Source organism: Lepeophtheirus salmonis, chromosome 14 (genome assembly GCF_016086655.4).
Source record: "Lepeophtheirus salmonis chromosome 14, UVic_Lsal_1.4, whole genome shotgun sequence".
Classification (NCBI taxonomy): domain Eukaryota; kingdom Metazoa; phylum Arthropoda; class Copepoda; order Siphonostomatoida; family Caligidae; genus Lepeophtheirus; species Lepeophtheirus salmonis.
Window position 1 is genome coordinate 11,531,203 of NC_052144.2, and position 15,094 is coordinate 11,546,296.

A 15,094-nucleotide genomic window follows, 5' to 3' on the forward strand; every position below is an offset into this window, starting at 1 on the left:
TGGAGGCTGTGATTGCTGCTGAGGTGGCCATATTGAGTGAATATATTCACAAAGGTTGTGTTTCAAAGTTTTGAAGAAAAAAAAATCAGATTATAAATTAAAAAGGAAAATTATTGACATTTTCTCAAATCTGTCATTCAGTCCACGTTTTGCTTTCAAACATTGTAGAAAAAAATAGAATCGCATGAAACCCGTGACTAAAATTTAAGGAGCCGTTACATCACTAATGTGTATGTAAATCAGGCGTTGATACTATCACGCCTAAGCATTCGCCTAAATTATTCAATTTTTATTTTGAAACATTGTACATATAAAAAGAAACATGAATGGGCGTACTCTTCTTCTTCTTTCATCCGTCTTTCAAAAACCGGATTTCACACTGCATACAATAATAAAACTAGTTGTTCTATTTTGTTGGCCTACGGAAATGTTTTTTGAACGGGAAATAAACCAATGTATATTAATTAATATCTATATTTAAATATAATGTGATATTTTATAATAAGGATTGTTATATTTTAATTAAATTGTGTGGGAACTAAAATTTTGCACCCTCATTTTACACAAAATCGTAGATTGACTTAAAAAAGTCTAGTGCTATATACATACAAAGTGGGGACCCAAAACTTGCAGTTAGATGACGAAATTACGAACATGTGATTTTAATGTTCTCAAGAAACGAACACTCAAAACTCACGTGTTTCAATAGTATATTTAACTATATTTTTATTAAATATGTCCTCCTTCATAGGAAGTATCAGTCTGAACAGCCTGGCAAATAGGTTGCCAGCTCTTTAAAATGGAGAATGTGAGTTTGTTGTTCCATGTTGCTATGATGACAGCTCCTAGCGAATACAAATTTGGATGATACGTGCCACAAAAATTTACTCCTTAGATCCATAAACTACAAAGTCCAGGGACTAAGGTCAGGTTTGGAGAAGGGGCACAAGTAGAAGGCCAGAAGTCAGCCATATTACTGGTGCAGAACTTTAAGTTCTTCTCAGTTGTATGGATCTGTATTTGACTTTTGGAAATTGTAGACAGTCTGGATGGAGATGCTAACGTTCTCTGTAGCCTTTTCGGCAATGACAACGGCGCAGAGGTAATTAGACACATGTTGCCTTTTTTATTTTTACTCTGACATTTATGCAATTAGAGACATAAGCTCAAAACTAAACATTTTATGTTTATTTTAGCGGTCGTTTGGTTGTATATTGAAATGTTTTAACTAAAAAGAATGGGAATGAATAGTATTTAAATGTAAATGAAAGTTTTGGGTTTCCACCCTGTAGTTTCTATAAAATATCACCTTTAAACAAACAAAAAAAAAATTTAAAATTATGCTAAGAATGGCATCAGAATAGAACAAAAACTCATGTTGCAAAGTTCAATTCGTGAGGGTTTCACTCCAACGGAGAACTTAACCAAGTGTCCTACACACATGACTAGCAACACCTAATTATTTTAAGGAAAGTATATTAATTACTTGGAGACATTAAAGTGGCCACTCAATAGCTCAGATACTAATTATTTTGGATTATTCCTTCTGTCGGCATGATGAGATAAAGGCATATAGAAAACTTTGAAAGTTTGGAGTCAATGAAGGCATCCTTCAATCAGATCTGGATTTCAGTAGAACATGACTACATCAATATGTCCTTCATCTCTTTTTGTACGAAAGGGTACTACCATACTAACAACCCATAGAGTCATAATTGAATAGATAATAAGCGGATAGTTTTGGAGATAGTTTTGTATAAAATAATATTTATCTAAAATATATATATTATCACAAATATACACATTATTAAAAAAATACAAACTGTGTCTAATTATTAATTTACGCTCGGTAAATTGTGAATTTTGGTACATCGTACAAAAGATTTAGCCGTTATTAATTGGATAGAAACTCATATTTTGTTACAATGAAATAATACAAAAGTTGGCTATTAATTTCAAATATGTAATATACACTTAATTATTGTTTAAAATAAATATGCAAACGATTTAATGCAATATACTTTTAGGATATCTCAAAAATAAATCTTTTCCTGAAGATGCAAATGAGTTGTCAAATGTCCATATTTATACACCCTCAACAAGGTCATATTCTATATTTTCTACAATTAAATTAGTTCTACAACGAATTAATATATTAAATTAATTATCTGGTTATTTTTTTATTCGTACTGGGTGCCACATTTCATAATGGTTATTTAACAAAAGACATTTTTATTGTCATTGTATTGGCATAGTTATATTACATAGACATTAATAATTACAAGAAAAGCCGTCAGATTTTTATAAATCACATAAAAGGTTGAAGTTTAGATTTTGTCCCAGCGGAACTACAAAATTTGACGGTGGTTTTTAAAAAAATCATGAAATAACCTAAGCCAGTGATTTTTTTTTGGAGAAAAACTTTATTTACAACCCAAAATGACGATATTTAAGCTGAAAACATTTTTTATGTGTATTGGCAACCCTTCATACAGATTATTCAAAGTATCTTGAGATTTTTTCCCGCAAGCTTTTATCAGTTGCTGGTGCATTTTCATTGAGTTCCCTCTGGACCAGTGCTCACAAATTTACAATTGGACTGTTGATTGTTGCTAGGAATTCAATTTGTTTTAACACCACTATTGTGCCTTTTTGGAGTGGTGAGCAGGGGCACCATCCTGCTAGAAAATGGCTCTTGATGTGTCAGACAACATTTTTATCTTCAAAGGAGATCCACTTTCTTCAGTACAAGACAAAGCTGACATCAGAGACTTGCTGAGGCTCTCTGTTAGGTAGAACTCGGCCGTCACAGTTTGGTTTCGCGGAATCAGGTGCAAATCTGACACTACCTAGTGCCTGATAATGGCCCAAATCTGAAGTTTCAGAGGAAATTTCACAGTTGGAGTGGGTTTCACATCTCTCTTATCTCTTGCCCAAACACAATCTGTTTGGGAATTTAGGGCATGAAATAGCTCCAATGGACTTTTATCACTGAAGGGGATACATTTCCAGTCATCTGCAGTGCAGTGTGTCCGCTTACAACAGTTTTGTACCCGTGCCTACCTTTGGTTTTCTGAAAGTTTGTAGTACAGACAAGGTTTGTATGATAAAGCATTCAAAGAGTGCCTTAGGTAGTTGTTGATAAATGACTTGGATATTGGATAGCCCTTTGACGTCAATCTTGCTGCAAGTTTCCTTGTGGATTACCGTTTTGGTCAAAGATTTTGAAATCACCAGTTTGGGAACTTTACTAATTTTTTTCTTCCTTCCTCGACCAATCTGATTGGAAAGGGTTTGTCCATCCTTCCTTCTCTTACACCAATTCTCAATGATGCGGAAAATAATCTGTTACCTTTGAGCAACGTTACTCTGGCTTGATCCACTCTCTACCATGTCAACAGCCTTAGTTCTGGTCTCAAAAGAGTGTTCTCTCACCATTTCGGATATTGAGTTTCAACTAACACCCTGTGGTGTTTTCTGAGCCTTTTTATACTGATGTATGATGCAATCATCGAAAATTATTGCATTAGAAAAATTCAATATTGCCTAAGGATAGTATCAGCCAAATTTCATTTTATTCCGACCAAAAACATTTTTTTTATTATAAAACAGATATTTTTAATACCACCATCAATTTTTGGACATTCTGTATAAGAAAATTTTTTACAAGCTTAAAAATATCGCTATGCAACTTAAGTTGAAATAATTTAAAAATCTGATTTTTAGATCTTCATTTTTTTCTAAAATGAATAAGAAATTAAATAAAAGCTATGCTCCTTACTTCTTCCATTTTTAAATAATTGATAAACTCTTAGGAAGTATTCAGTGAATATCATTAGGTGCATTATGATCTAATAAGTTCAAATATGATTAATAATTCAAAATATTTTCTAATTATAGTAAAAGATTAACACATAAAATTAATAAATTGTCGATCTTTTGATAATCCATATAGAGATATATATTTGAATATGGCTATAATATAGTTATTTGAAATTTTACATGTCTAGTTACAATTTTATGAATATATTAGCAAAAATATCCCATATTTACCAAAAGTTATATAATTGGGACCAATTAATAGCCATATTAATATTTTCTAAAAAGAAATATTTATAATAAAAGAAAACATATATTTATATGAAATTTGATTTTAAACTAAGTGAATAACTTAACACAGAAGAGTTATGAAAGTTGACATACCTAATAATGATATAAAATTTGAAAAAATGCAGTTAGTATAAAAGAAAAAAAAATCTTTATTTTTATCACAGGTACATTTTGTAGACCTCAATAATAAACATGTTTGCCAAAATGTTCATTGCATGCCTTGCAATCAACATTGCTTTGGTCGCCAGTGCTCCAAGTTAACCTCCTTTCTATTCTCCTTATCATCCTCCTCCATCTCCCCCACCACCATTAGTTAGCTATGGCTACAACTACGGTTTTGCTGACGAAGAGTCCGGAGTAAACATGTCTGTCAAAGAATTTGCTGACGGCGGTGTTGTTTCTGCATCATACAAGGTTACTCTTCCCGATGGTCACATCAAGACTATTACTTACACAGTTGAAGGAGACAGTGGATTCGTTGCTGATGTTCAATTTGAGGCTGTTCCTGTCCCAGCTGATGATGCTGCTGCAGCTCCCGCTCCATATCCCATATATACCCCATACCCCGTTTAAGGAGTTGTTGTATTTCATTAGATCAATTATTTATTTATATTTGTTTGTCTTTGAAAATGTTTAAGAATTAATTATTAAATTTTTTTCAATAATTATTGGAATTTATTTTTGTATATTGTACATTTTACCTTGGTGGAATACATGGTACTCATATTTATTTATATGAATACTTCCATATACCCTTGTCAAATTTTACAATAAAAGGTCGCAATAAACAGTTACAACACTTTGTTTTTTGACCAATTACTTCGAACTGGTTTGACTGAAACTTGACCAATTCTAAAACAACAAACTTGACTTGTTTGATTTTCAACTTTTTTCAAACTTCGTTTATGGATTGTGCGGAATATTTTCCTTGTAACTAGTACTAAAAAGATCAATACCATACTTCATTGTTCTACGACTTAATTTTGAAGACGCAAATTTTCTTCAATTTTTTTTTAGTTTAACTATATATTTTTGATAATTCCATAAATTAGAATTTTTTTCAAAGTGAAATATTTAGATATTAATAAGGTCTATAAATAGTATATGCTAGACTTTTTTCTGATAAAGCTATGTATCCCACAAAAGTGGAATACTAATACCAATTTTAATCATTATTATATGAGGCGTGCATGTTATAATGTATTCCAATGAGTATCTTAAAAGATTATACTTTCAAATGGTAATTTCATCAAATTCTTTCGTAAACTCCAATAGAAAAATTGTAAAAAAATACTTTTAATGGCGTCCACCCAATAGGTTTAAGTTCATACAAAGATGATTTTTCAAAACAATGAGAGTCAGTCATTATATGTTTTGTTAAATCTATTTATAACCTTTTGAGGGAACTATTGTTTTTCCACAAGCTATAACTAAATTTTATCTGTCAAATGGAACGATTCCACAGAAAAAATAACATAATTTTGTTATTTTTAACTTAAATTGGTGTTCACATATTATATTTCAATGTAATATAGTATATAAAGATATAATAAGATTTATACAATATATCACAGATTAAATAATAGATTTGTGCAACGTTTTTTAAAAGCTTCTCTAGTCCCCTACTTTTACTAAAACCCATTTATGTCAAGTTATATTATTCTAGATATATAAATGTCTATCAAAATTAGTTGTTTTTCTTTATTTTTCCTAATGAATCATAGATCATAGAAGATATTTGTGATAAGTAATGAGTAATTTATTTAAAATTTTGAAATTAAAACTTTGGTCAAAAATAATTGTTAAGAATAAAATGTTTATTAAAAAAATGTGAGAAAAACCAATATTTCCTCAAATTAAGAGATTGACATTTTAAAAATATTAGGGATAATATATATTGAGGGTCCAATTGATTTTGATATATTATTCTATAACTAAAGAAAAAATGACTCATTTGTGAAGAAGAAAAATGTATATATTCCTATTCTCTAGAGTTCCATGGCCAAGTGTAGTTATAAATCATACTTAAAAGAATCAACAATGCATTATAATTGTTTTACTTGTTGTAACTGTCCTATTGTACTGAGCATTACCCCAAATTTTATTCTCGCTCAATAATTCAATTACAGGCTTTTATGTCGAAAATATTAGAATTAAAAAATTGTATGACAAAAAATATCGTCAAATTTGAAAAAGTAATCAATAAATATAATCAAGGAGAAGTCGCCTTTAGCCACATTGACCAGTGTCAGGCTGGTACAGAACTTTGTACAGCAGTTCTTTACAAATCTTGGCTATAGGCTCACTCAAACAGGGATATTGGTGGCCTTTTTGTCCTATGTTGTGAATTATACTCCCGAAACATTCTGCTTGGGTTGCCCAAAAATACCAAAATCCAGTGGGGAACAGTCAGAGCTGTGAGGAAACCAAGAGGTTTTTTCTTCAGTTTGTCGAGGAGGATTTTGCACCGGGTTACAGGCTTTACTCTATCAAAAAGCTTCGAAACATGTTAAGGAGGTCTCTTGTCTTTTTTTTTTCTTGTATTGTCTTCAAATGTGCCTGTAACTACCTTAACCAATTCTTCTGGCCTTGAGTTGACTCTTTATATGTGCTACATTCGATCACCCAGTGCAAAATAGTGCAGTTATAGTATTTGAGTTAAGAGATCTCCAATGGTGATTTTCCGCACACTGATAGAACCAAATTTACAGCTCTGTATTTCTCCAGTTTTTAGTTATAATGCTCTTAGATCTAGGTTGATTTTATTGTTTTCAGTTTTTTTAAACACATTTTTCCAATAAGTCATTTGGGTTAAACATCGAAATATTACAAATAGGACCAATGTATGCTATTTCAAAAAGTGCTGCATTTTAGATAAATGGGCCTGTAATGTCTGTTAAAGGAAAAACAATGAAAAAATTACTTTATTTTTACAAAAAAAATAATCTTATGTATGCTACTTTTACTCTTCAAAAATAATTTTTATCCAATATCTGAAAGAAAAATAAACAAAAATATTAATTTTTTTCCAAAAAAAAATAATACTTCAAATTTGATAAATATAGCTGTTTCAATGTTTAAAAAAATGTACTTTTGTATCTGTTCTGTGTCTGTTCCAGGCCCCCTCTATTTTATATTTTTGAAGACATATATTCATATAAACAAGTTGATAAATTATGATACGCAGATAAAATGGAGCCTGGTGCATTAGCTTTAAATTATTTTACCCATGAACATTTTAATTTAAAGTCATTGTGTCTCAATGATATATTACAATATTTATAGTCAATCCTTATTAGTCAAAAATGTATTTTTTGTAGCTTTAGTGTCATTTTTTAAGACATTATTAGGACAACCTAAAAAGTCTCCAAGACAAGAAGAGACAAAACGGTGGAAATAATTATTAACCTAAATTACACTATGTTAACTCATTCACCCACTCGCTAAAAAAATAACCACAGATGGGACTTTTAGAGTGCTCAAAGAAATGTAAATTAGAGTTAGTCTCTACAACAATTTCATTTCTAACATTGACACGATTCAAAAAATCAACATATGCAAATGCACTTAAAGAATTTTCAACCTTGCATAATTCAAGGTTATCGAAATTGATCATTTTTGGACTCCTTATCGTCCATTTTCTTAAATTCTGATTAGTGTCACCCATCAAGAGTGATTTCTGTTATATGAACATTTGCACATATATGTATATATATACTAGCAAAGGGTTACCCAATATTACTTGGAACAAGAGGAGAGCAGGAAATCACATTGAGAATGGTCAAAATAATTGAAAAATGGGAAAATTATTCAGAAATACTACATACACTAATAAATGGGTATGAATATTGTGTTGTTGTTGAGAAAGATCTTGAATAATTATAATTCCCTTGCTATAATAGTAAAGATGGAGTTGGAAATTGAATATATTAGAAGGTCATACCATATAACACAACACTGGCCCCAGAACACAAACACATTGCCTTCTTTCTGAAGCAAAATGACCTTGGGGTTGGTTTGGCCTTGCCGCCAGAGTCCACCGTAAGCTTCTACAAGCATTTGATGTGCTTGAGAAGCATTTTTCTTCAATTGGTAACAGAAATTCAATGATGTCCGCATAACCTAGTTTGTAGAGACCAAATTAGACATTTTTACTAGCGAAAAAAGTGCGTTGTTGAATGAAACTATATAAACAATTAACTAAATATTGTTGACTCATATCGAAATAAGCATTTAGATTTTTGGACCGGCTTATAATGTCTAAGAGGCGACACCTGGGAAACAATTGTCGAAAGTCTCATTTCATAGGCGCATACCTAGTATATATATATATACATCTACAATATTTAGTATAGCGTACCTTATATGGCAAGGAATATATACATTGATATTTCAATAATATATAATTAATGACGACAATGCATATAACTACTGTTATTTCATCACTTACAAAATATAACTAATTGCTAAAATAATTTACAATTAAATAAAAATGCAAGACATAGTAATTAGAAGAGGTGATATTTTTGCAACAAATATTAATACTCGTATTTTTCAGAAGACAAGTTATGAGTCTGTTATTATGGGATCAAATAGAATTGCAAGTCGTGAAATTACGGACACAAGCCTAAGTCGAGTCCAATTCAAAACCTCAGTTTTTTTTAGAATACCAATACAACCCAGACTCCCAATCTAGTGTTACTTTTCACAGGGGTAGAGTTTAATGAGAATATCAGGAAATGCTCTGGTAAATTTGATATGTATCATTTGAAGTTATATTTTAATAAAAATATGAATAAAAAAATAAAAAGTGAAGTTAATTAAGTTTTGTTATGTCTTTATACGTGAGGTCAAAATTAATATTATTAACAAAACTAAATAAAACTTTTTTCATAAGCAAATTGAATGTGAGAATATTGTTTTTTATTAATTATATTATCGTGTTAGAATATTTTATGCATAATTAATGCATATAAACAAACAATTTTTTTATTCACATAAATTTGACAGTTTCAACAGAAAAAATGACACAAATATTAAAAATGAAGTAAATGCTTATAAAAAATACACGTCTGGGGCTTAAAATTACTATACAACCAGTTTATAGATATTAATCCATGTGTACTTTTGGGAGGATAAAACAAAAAAAGTATTACGCCCATTCTTGTTTTTTTGTACATGCGTGTGCTCCTAATATTTGATTGTCAAACCTGAATAGACAATGATAATACTACTATTTACTATATTAATCGTAGAATATATTATAACTTTTACAAGAGGAAACAATCGCTATCGGACTACTTTTTTTGCGTCCTACTTAAGAATATTTTTTTTATAAATTATTATATTTAGGGATGAAAATTTTGGACATTTTATATTAAATATTTAATTTTATTACCATGATTCAGTTTTTTCTACCATAAATGCAGTTTGGTTGAATACCATTAATTAACAATGAAGCAGCTTGTTTTTCATAATGATTCTTTTATTGTTAATTGAGAAAAATGACTCAATGGTTTTTCCTCAACATTTGAACTTTCATACGAAGACGAAGAAAATTAAAACAAGCAGGACATTTGACAAAGCACGCCTTATATGTGGATATACTCCCTTTGCATGTTTGAATGTGTGATATATACGGAAAATGTAAATATCGAAGTAACATTCAGTAATGAATTGAAAAGGTCATTAAACAAATGATTGCAAAGGTCCTCATTGTATCTCTTGCCTTCACCTGTGCCATGCCTTATCTTCAACTACGCTCTTACTCTCTTTATCCTCCTCCTCCACTTCCTTCCCCGCTATCAGCTTACAAATATGATGTTGCTGATGAATAATAATAAGTAAATATGGCTGCTGATGAACTCACTGACAATTGTGCTGTTTCTGGATCCTATAAGGTTGTTGTTTCTAGAATTTATAAGGTTGTTCTTCCCAACAGTTGCATCAAGATTTTCACTTACACCGTTTTAAACAGACAATGGATTTTGTTGCAGATATCTGTCACTTCCTTGTCACTATAAATATCTTTATAGTGTTTTATGTTTATTATATTTTTGCGCGTCTTTTATTGGGATCTTTAAAATGGCCTTAATCCAACCCGACATATAAAAAAATGAAATGAAAAATATTTTAGTATCAAGACATGGTTAAAAACCTTAGATGAAGATAATCGATATATATATATGTATGAACTCTTTATGTTATGCACACAAGAGAGTCTGATAAACCTGCTTGACCCCACCCATGGAGTCACCTATGTGTACCTTACTTTTTTCCTATCATTAAAATTTTTTACACTATTTTTCAATTATAAATTTATACTTCCTGGTTGAAATTGATTGCTAAGACATGATAACATGGAAAAATTTGTAAAGTTAATAAAATTTCTTTGGACAAGCTATTAAGTGCCAAAATAAAGTCATTAGATCCCACCTAACCAATAGAAGAGCTTTTCCAATAAGAGGTGTAATTTTGAATATCCCGCTATTTCAGTAGATGTCATTTTAGAAGCTCTAATTTGTTTACATTTGACAGGTACAAACCACACCATTTATAAAAAGGGAACAATACACTCTTCATTAATGTATTACAATTATTAAAGTTCACTATAAAAATAGGAAAAACCTGGTAGGGAGGGTTTGTAAAACTAAAATATTTTTAAGGCGTCGTGAAGCACATTGTTGGACCACAATACAGAAATTGGTAGAAAAATTCAAATTGCAGGCACAGGTTAGTGATGCAAAGAATAAAAAAAGTGTACGTCGCTCAAAAACAATGTGAATATTACTCCTATAGCCCAAAGTGTTGAAGAAACATCAGGTTTGTCCATTCCTTGTCGTTCTTTGGAATTGGGCATTACACAAACGTCATTACACCGTATTTGTATAAATACTTGTGTCATTAAGCTTATTAAGTTCAGTTAACACAAGTATTCAAGCCAGCCGATCATCAACAACGCCTGTCTTTGCTAATTAGGTCCTAGGAATAATAAAAAAATAAAATTATAGAAATATAACATCTAGTCAAATTAATTCATCATTCCTACACTTTAAAGGTTGTAGTTATAAATAAATCTATATTTGTTGTAAATGTTTTATTAAGCATTGTTTTTTGATAATATACAATTGATGGAAATTTATAATTGAATAAATCTTCAAAAATTCAATGTTCATCTCATTGATTATTAGTCAATGTTGTGTTATATTGATCTATATTTATTCAGTTGAGGTCAGTATTAGGACAATTAGGGACACTATTGGTCCTTGGCACCGGTCCTTTGGACTGGGAGTTCCTGAAACAGTAATTGAATTTTTTTTCTAAAAATATCGATATTTTATTAATTATATATAATATGTATTAATTGCATTGCAGATATCTTTCAAAAAATACCCCTTTTTCAGAATTTTGTGGTATAAAACGAAAATAAAATATATTTTTACTAAGCTACATAATTTGTTTTATTATATAATTTAAAAAAAAATGAAGGACCACACTCAATGACGTCAGGATGGATCGGTTTTTGACTCAAAAGTAGGATTGGATGGAACTTGACTGGTAGGGCCGGATGTCTTCACCCCAAAAAAAGGACCGACAAAACACCAGTTGGGTACCACTATTGGTTTTTTTATCAATTTAAATATTTTTATAGAAATGGTAAGTTATTAATTATTACATTTTAATTTTTTTTCATTTGATTGTTAAAAATGACAATGAATGTTTATCCTCAATAATTTTACAATACTTCCTAAATGAAGTTTCATAAGTCAAAATTGAAAACTTTAAAGATAAGAATACCAGTTTTCGAACAACGTATCCAAGGATTCATATTTTATTAAGAGATTGAAGGAATAATTGTGCTTCAGCAATTAAATTAATAGCTATTTATGAGTAAGAGTGATAGTATAAAAACCAAAGTAAAATGCATATTTTACTTGGTCCTTTTATATAATCTTTATTAATAGTCTAATGAAATAAATTGTAGGTAACAAAATCATCTTTTATGTAGTTATTTAAATATATTACGCGTAGGTTTCTTAATAAATGAGTTACTTATCCACTAATGAATAAATGGGATAAATTTTTTTTTAATAGATTAAGGGACAATTTTTTTTATATGGTTCAGTTACTATGAGTTTGTTTGTCTTAGACATTCCAAATTTTAACATAATATACTTCTATTATGGTTTGAATATAATTAACGTTTACTCCAGTTTTTATTGAAATTACTTTTAAATGCAACTTATAAAAATGTCTTAATAGCCAAGGATGGTTAAAGTAGTTTGAGTTGGAATTTTTAAAATAATATATTTTGATAACTTGACTATTCCCGATGTTAAACGATTAAATTTCAATTTATTATAGTAGATTAATATTGAATACAGTTTTTTGTTTATAGATCACTGAACAGTACTTTAGATTATATCAATTAACTCAAAAAAGTCCACTTTGATCGCTATCAAACTAACAAAATATATTAAAACTAGAAATGCCACTCAAAAGATAAAAAATTGAAGCTACGACACTTTTTTTAACAAATATTGATCAATTTTTTTTTTTTTGACACTTGTTTTCTTGCCTTGGCTTAACCCATTGATTTATTTATGTAAATGATTCCAAATTTAAATACTTTTATAAAAATATATTTAAAAAATGTATCTTTATTTTTGGAAGGCGTATGCTGTGTTTACCTTAAAAAAGGATTACTTTTAGGACTTTCAAAGAACCACAAATACAAATTTTTAAATTTTATATTACTTAAAATATTCAAAATTAATGTAGCAATTAATAAATTTAAAGTTTAATAGACCACAGTTTTTTCCTTATAATCGTACATGATCACGCCATTTTGTATTTTATTTTTCTTACTCTATGTATACTTAAAATAAATAATTCATTAACCTACTGATTTAACACTTTATATAATGTGCGTCCTTCACCTTTTAAGTCTATAATTCTAAGGCACGATGAATTTAGTTCAAAAAATAAAAAATATAGACAACACAGCACAAAATTAAAATACTTATGAGAGTATCATTTATTAGAATCTATAAATAAAATATAATAATTCCTATTTCTTAAGCAGGATATGGGGTATATTTGGGGTATGGAGCGGGAGCAGGAGCGGCTGGGGCAGGAGCATCCTCAAATTGAACATCAGCAACGAATCCACTATCTCCTTCAACAGTGTAAGTGACAACCTTCATACGACCATCGGGAAGAACAACCCTATAAGATCCAGAAACGACGCCGTTTTCAGCGAGTTCGTCAGCAGACATATTTACTCCTGATTCTTCATCAGCAACACCATAGTTATATCCATAGCTTGCTGGTGGGGGTGGAGGAGGTGGGGGAGGAGGATAAGAAGAATAAGAAGGAGAAGGATAAGGAGAGTAGGAAGGTGGAGAATTTGGGACACTGGCTACCAATGCAATGTTGACGGCAAGGCAAGCAATGATGATTTTTGCAAACATGTTTCTTGTTGATGTATAGAAATGAATCTGTGGTCAAAATAAGGGTTTTCTATTCTTTTATATTATTTGTAAATTACTCCTTTTCTTACTATGTTCCACAACACCTTGGGCGTGCGTTCTAATCTGTTCTTCCGTATATTGTTATAGGAAACTGTCCTTCTTAAAAGGTATTAATAATTTTAAGTATACTATTTTAGTATTTGGTTTAGTATTTCGTCACTTACCCATTCTTCCATTAAATTTTTTTAGTGAGTATAATAATTAACGTAGTACAATGTATTAGATTAATTTTGATGAATATCTTTGATAAACTCCTGCCTAGAATTGATGAACATAATTTAACGAAGCAAAAAGTATATACATAATAAAATATTAGTAAATTTATTTTACTTAAATGTATATTAATTATCATTAATCAATGACTAAGTTATTAATCAATCTTACTATTATTTATCATAATGATGTATCTGACTCAAACCGACAATCTTCTGACAATAGGATCTATTACAAAGTCAAAGGTGAGTTTGCCCCATGAACTATAAATTGCCTGAGGTTTATTCATTTAGAACACTCTGTATATTGTAACTGACAAAATTAAAATCGCACTAATCTGTAGTGCGGTATAGAGAGGTTGACTTTTTCTATATTCACGTACTTAACCGTTTATAATTTATTATTGTTCTTTTTGTTTATTGTATGCCTTCTTTATAAGTTTATTTGAAATGGAGCTGTGAATTTTCTTCCATTAGCTATTTGGGAAGTGGATGACATAAGGACTTACATCCCAATACTAGGTGTTGGGGTTCGAGTAATTTAATAAACGGGTTTGTGTGTGGCTCCCTCAAGGACAAGATACCTAAACAAAGGAGTTATTATAATATATTATTGTGTATATAATGTCGTGATTGGTAATTGATGATATTATATAAAAGAATTGTGTATAGAAAAAAAATACTACGTCGTCATAATTATTGAATAAATCTAAGCATAACATGGCGCACAAATTATGGTTTTGAAGATCGAGTCATCCAAAAGTTACAAAAGTGCCTACGAAAGGTAAATTTGAACAAGACAATCAAATTTTGATAGAGAAGGTCAAGATGTTGAAAACACGTCTACCATTGGTCGACGAAAGTAGTCAGGTAGATCGAGTGAGCATGGTCTCGATAGATGGGCAAAAGACCAGCTGGAGGAAGAAATAAAAGAGACACACAATATACAATACTGTAAAAACTTGAAAAAAATCTTGAAAGCATTTAATTGTGATGATATTGATAAAATAAAGGAAAATGTAACGAAGAAATTGAAGAGAAACAAAAATATATCAAATCTCTACCTCATCTAATAATACACTTATATTATAATGAAATTGTTAAATGTAAGGCTTTATGTGATTAGTATGTGTTGATTCTAAGATTTGATTAGCAAAATGATTCGAAAGAGAATTAAAATCATTCTGCTGGCCTGAAACAAAATAATAGAAGACATTCTTCGTGTTATTATAGATCATT

General features: G+C 30.0%; 1 protein-coding gene across 1 annotated transcript; it reads right to left on the bottom strand.

Annotated features, from left to right (window-relative positions):
- Positions 1-13,187: 13,187 nt before the first annotated feature.
- Positions 13,188-13,583, bottom strand: LOC121129411 (uncharacterized). The gene has a single exon (XM_040725134.1). The coding sequence runs from the start codon at positions 13,581-13,583 to the stop codon at positions 13,188-13,190; it is 396 nt and encodes a 131-aa protein (XP_040581068.1).
- Between the last annotated feature and the right edge of the window lie 1,511 nt (positions 13,584-15,094).

Excerpts from the sequence above, each read along its gene's own strand:
- LOC121129411 (XM_040725134.1), bottom strand. The coding sequence starts at position 13,583 with ATGTTTGCAAAAATCATCATTGCTTGCCTTGCCGTCAACATTGCATTG.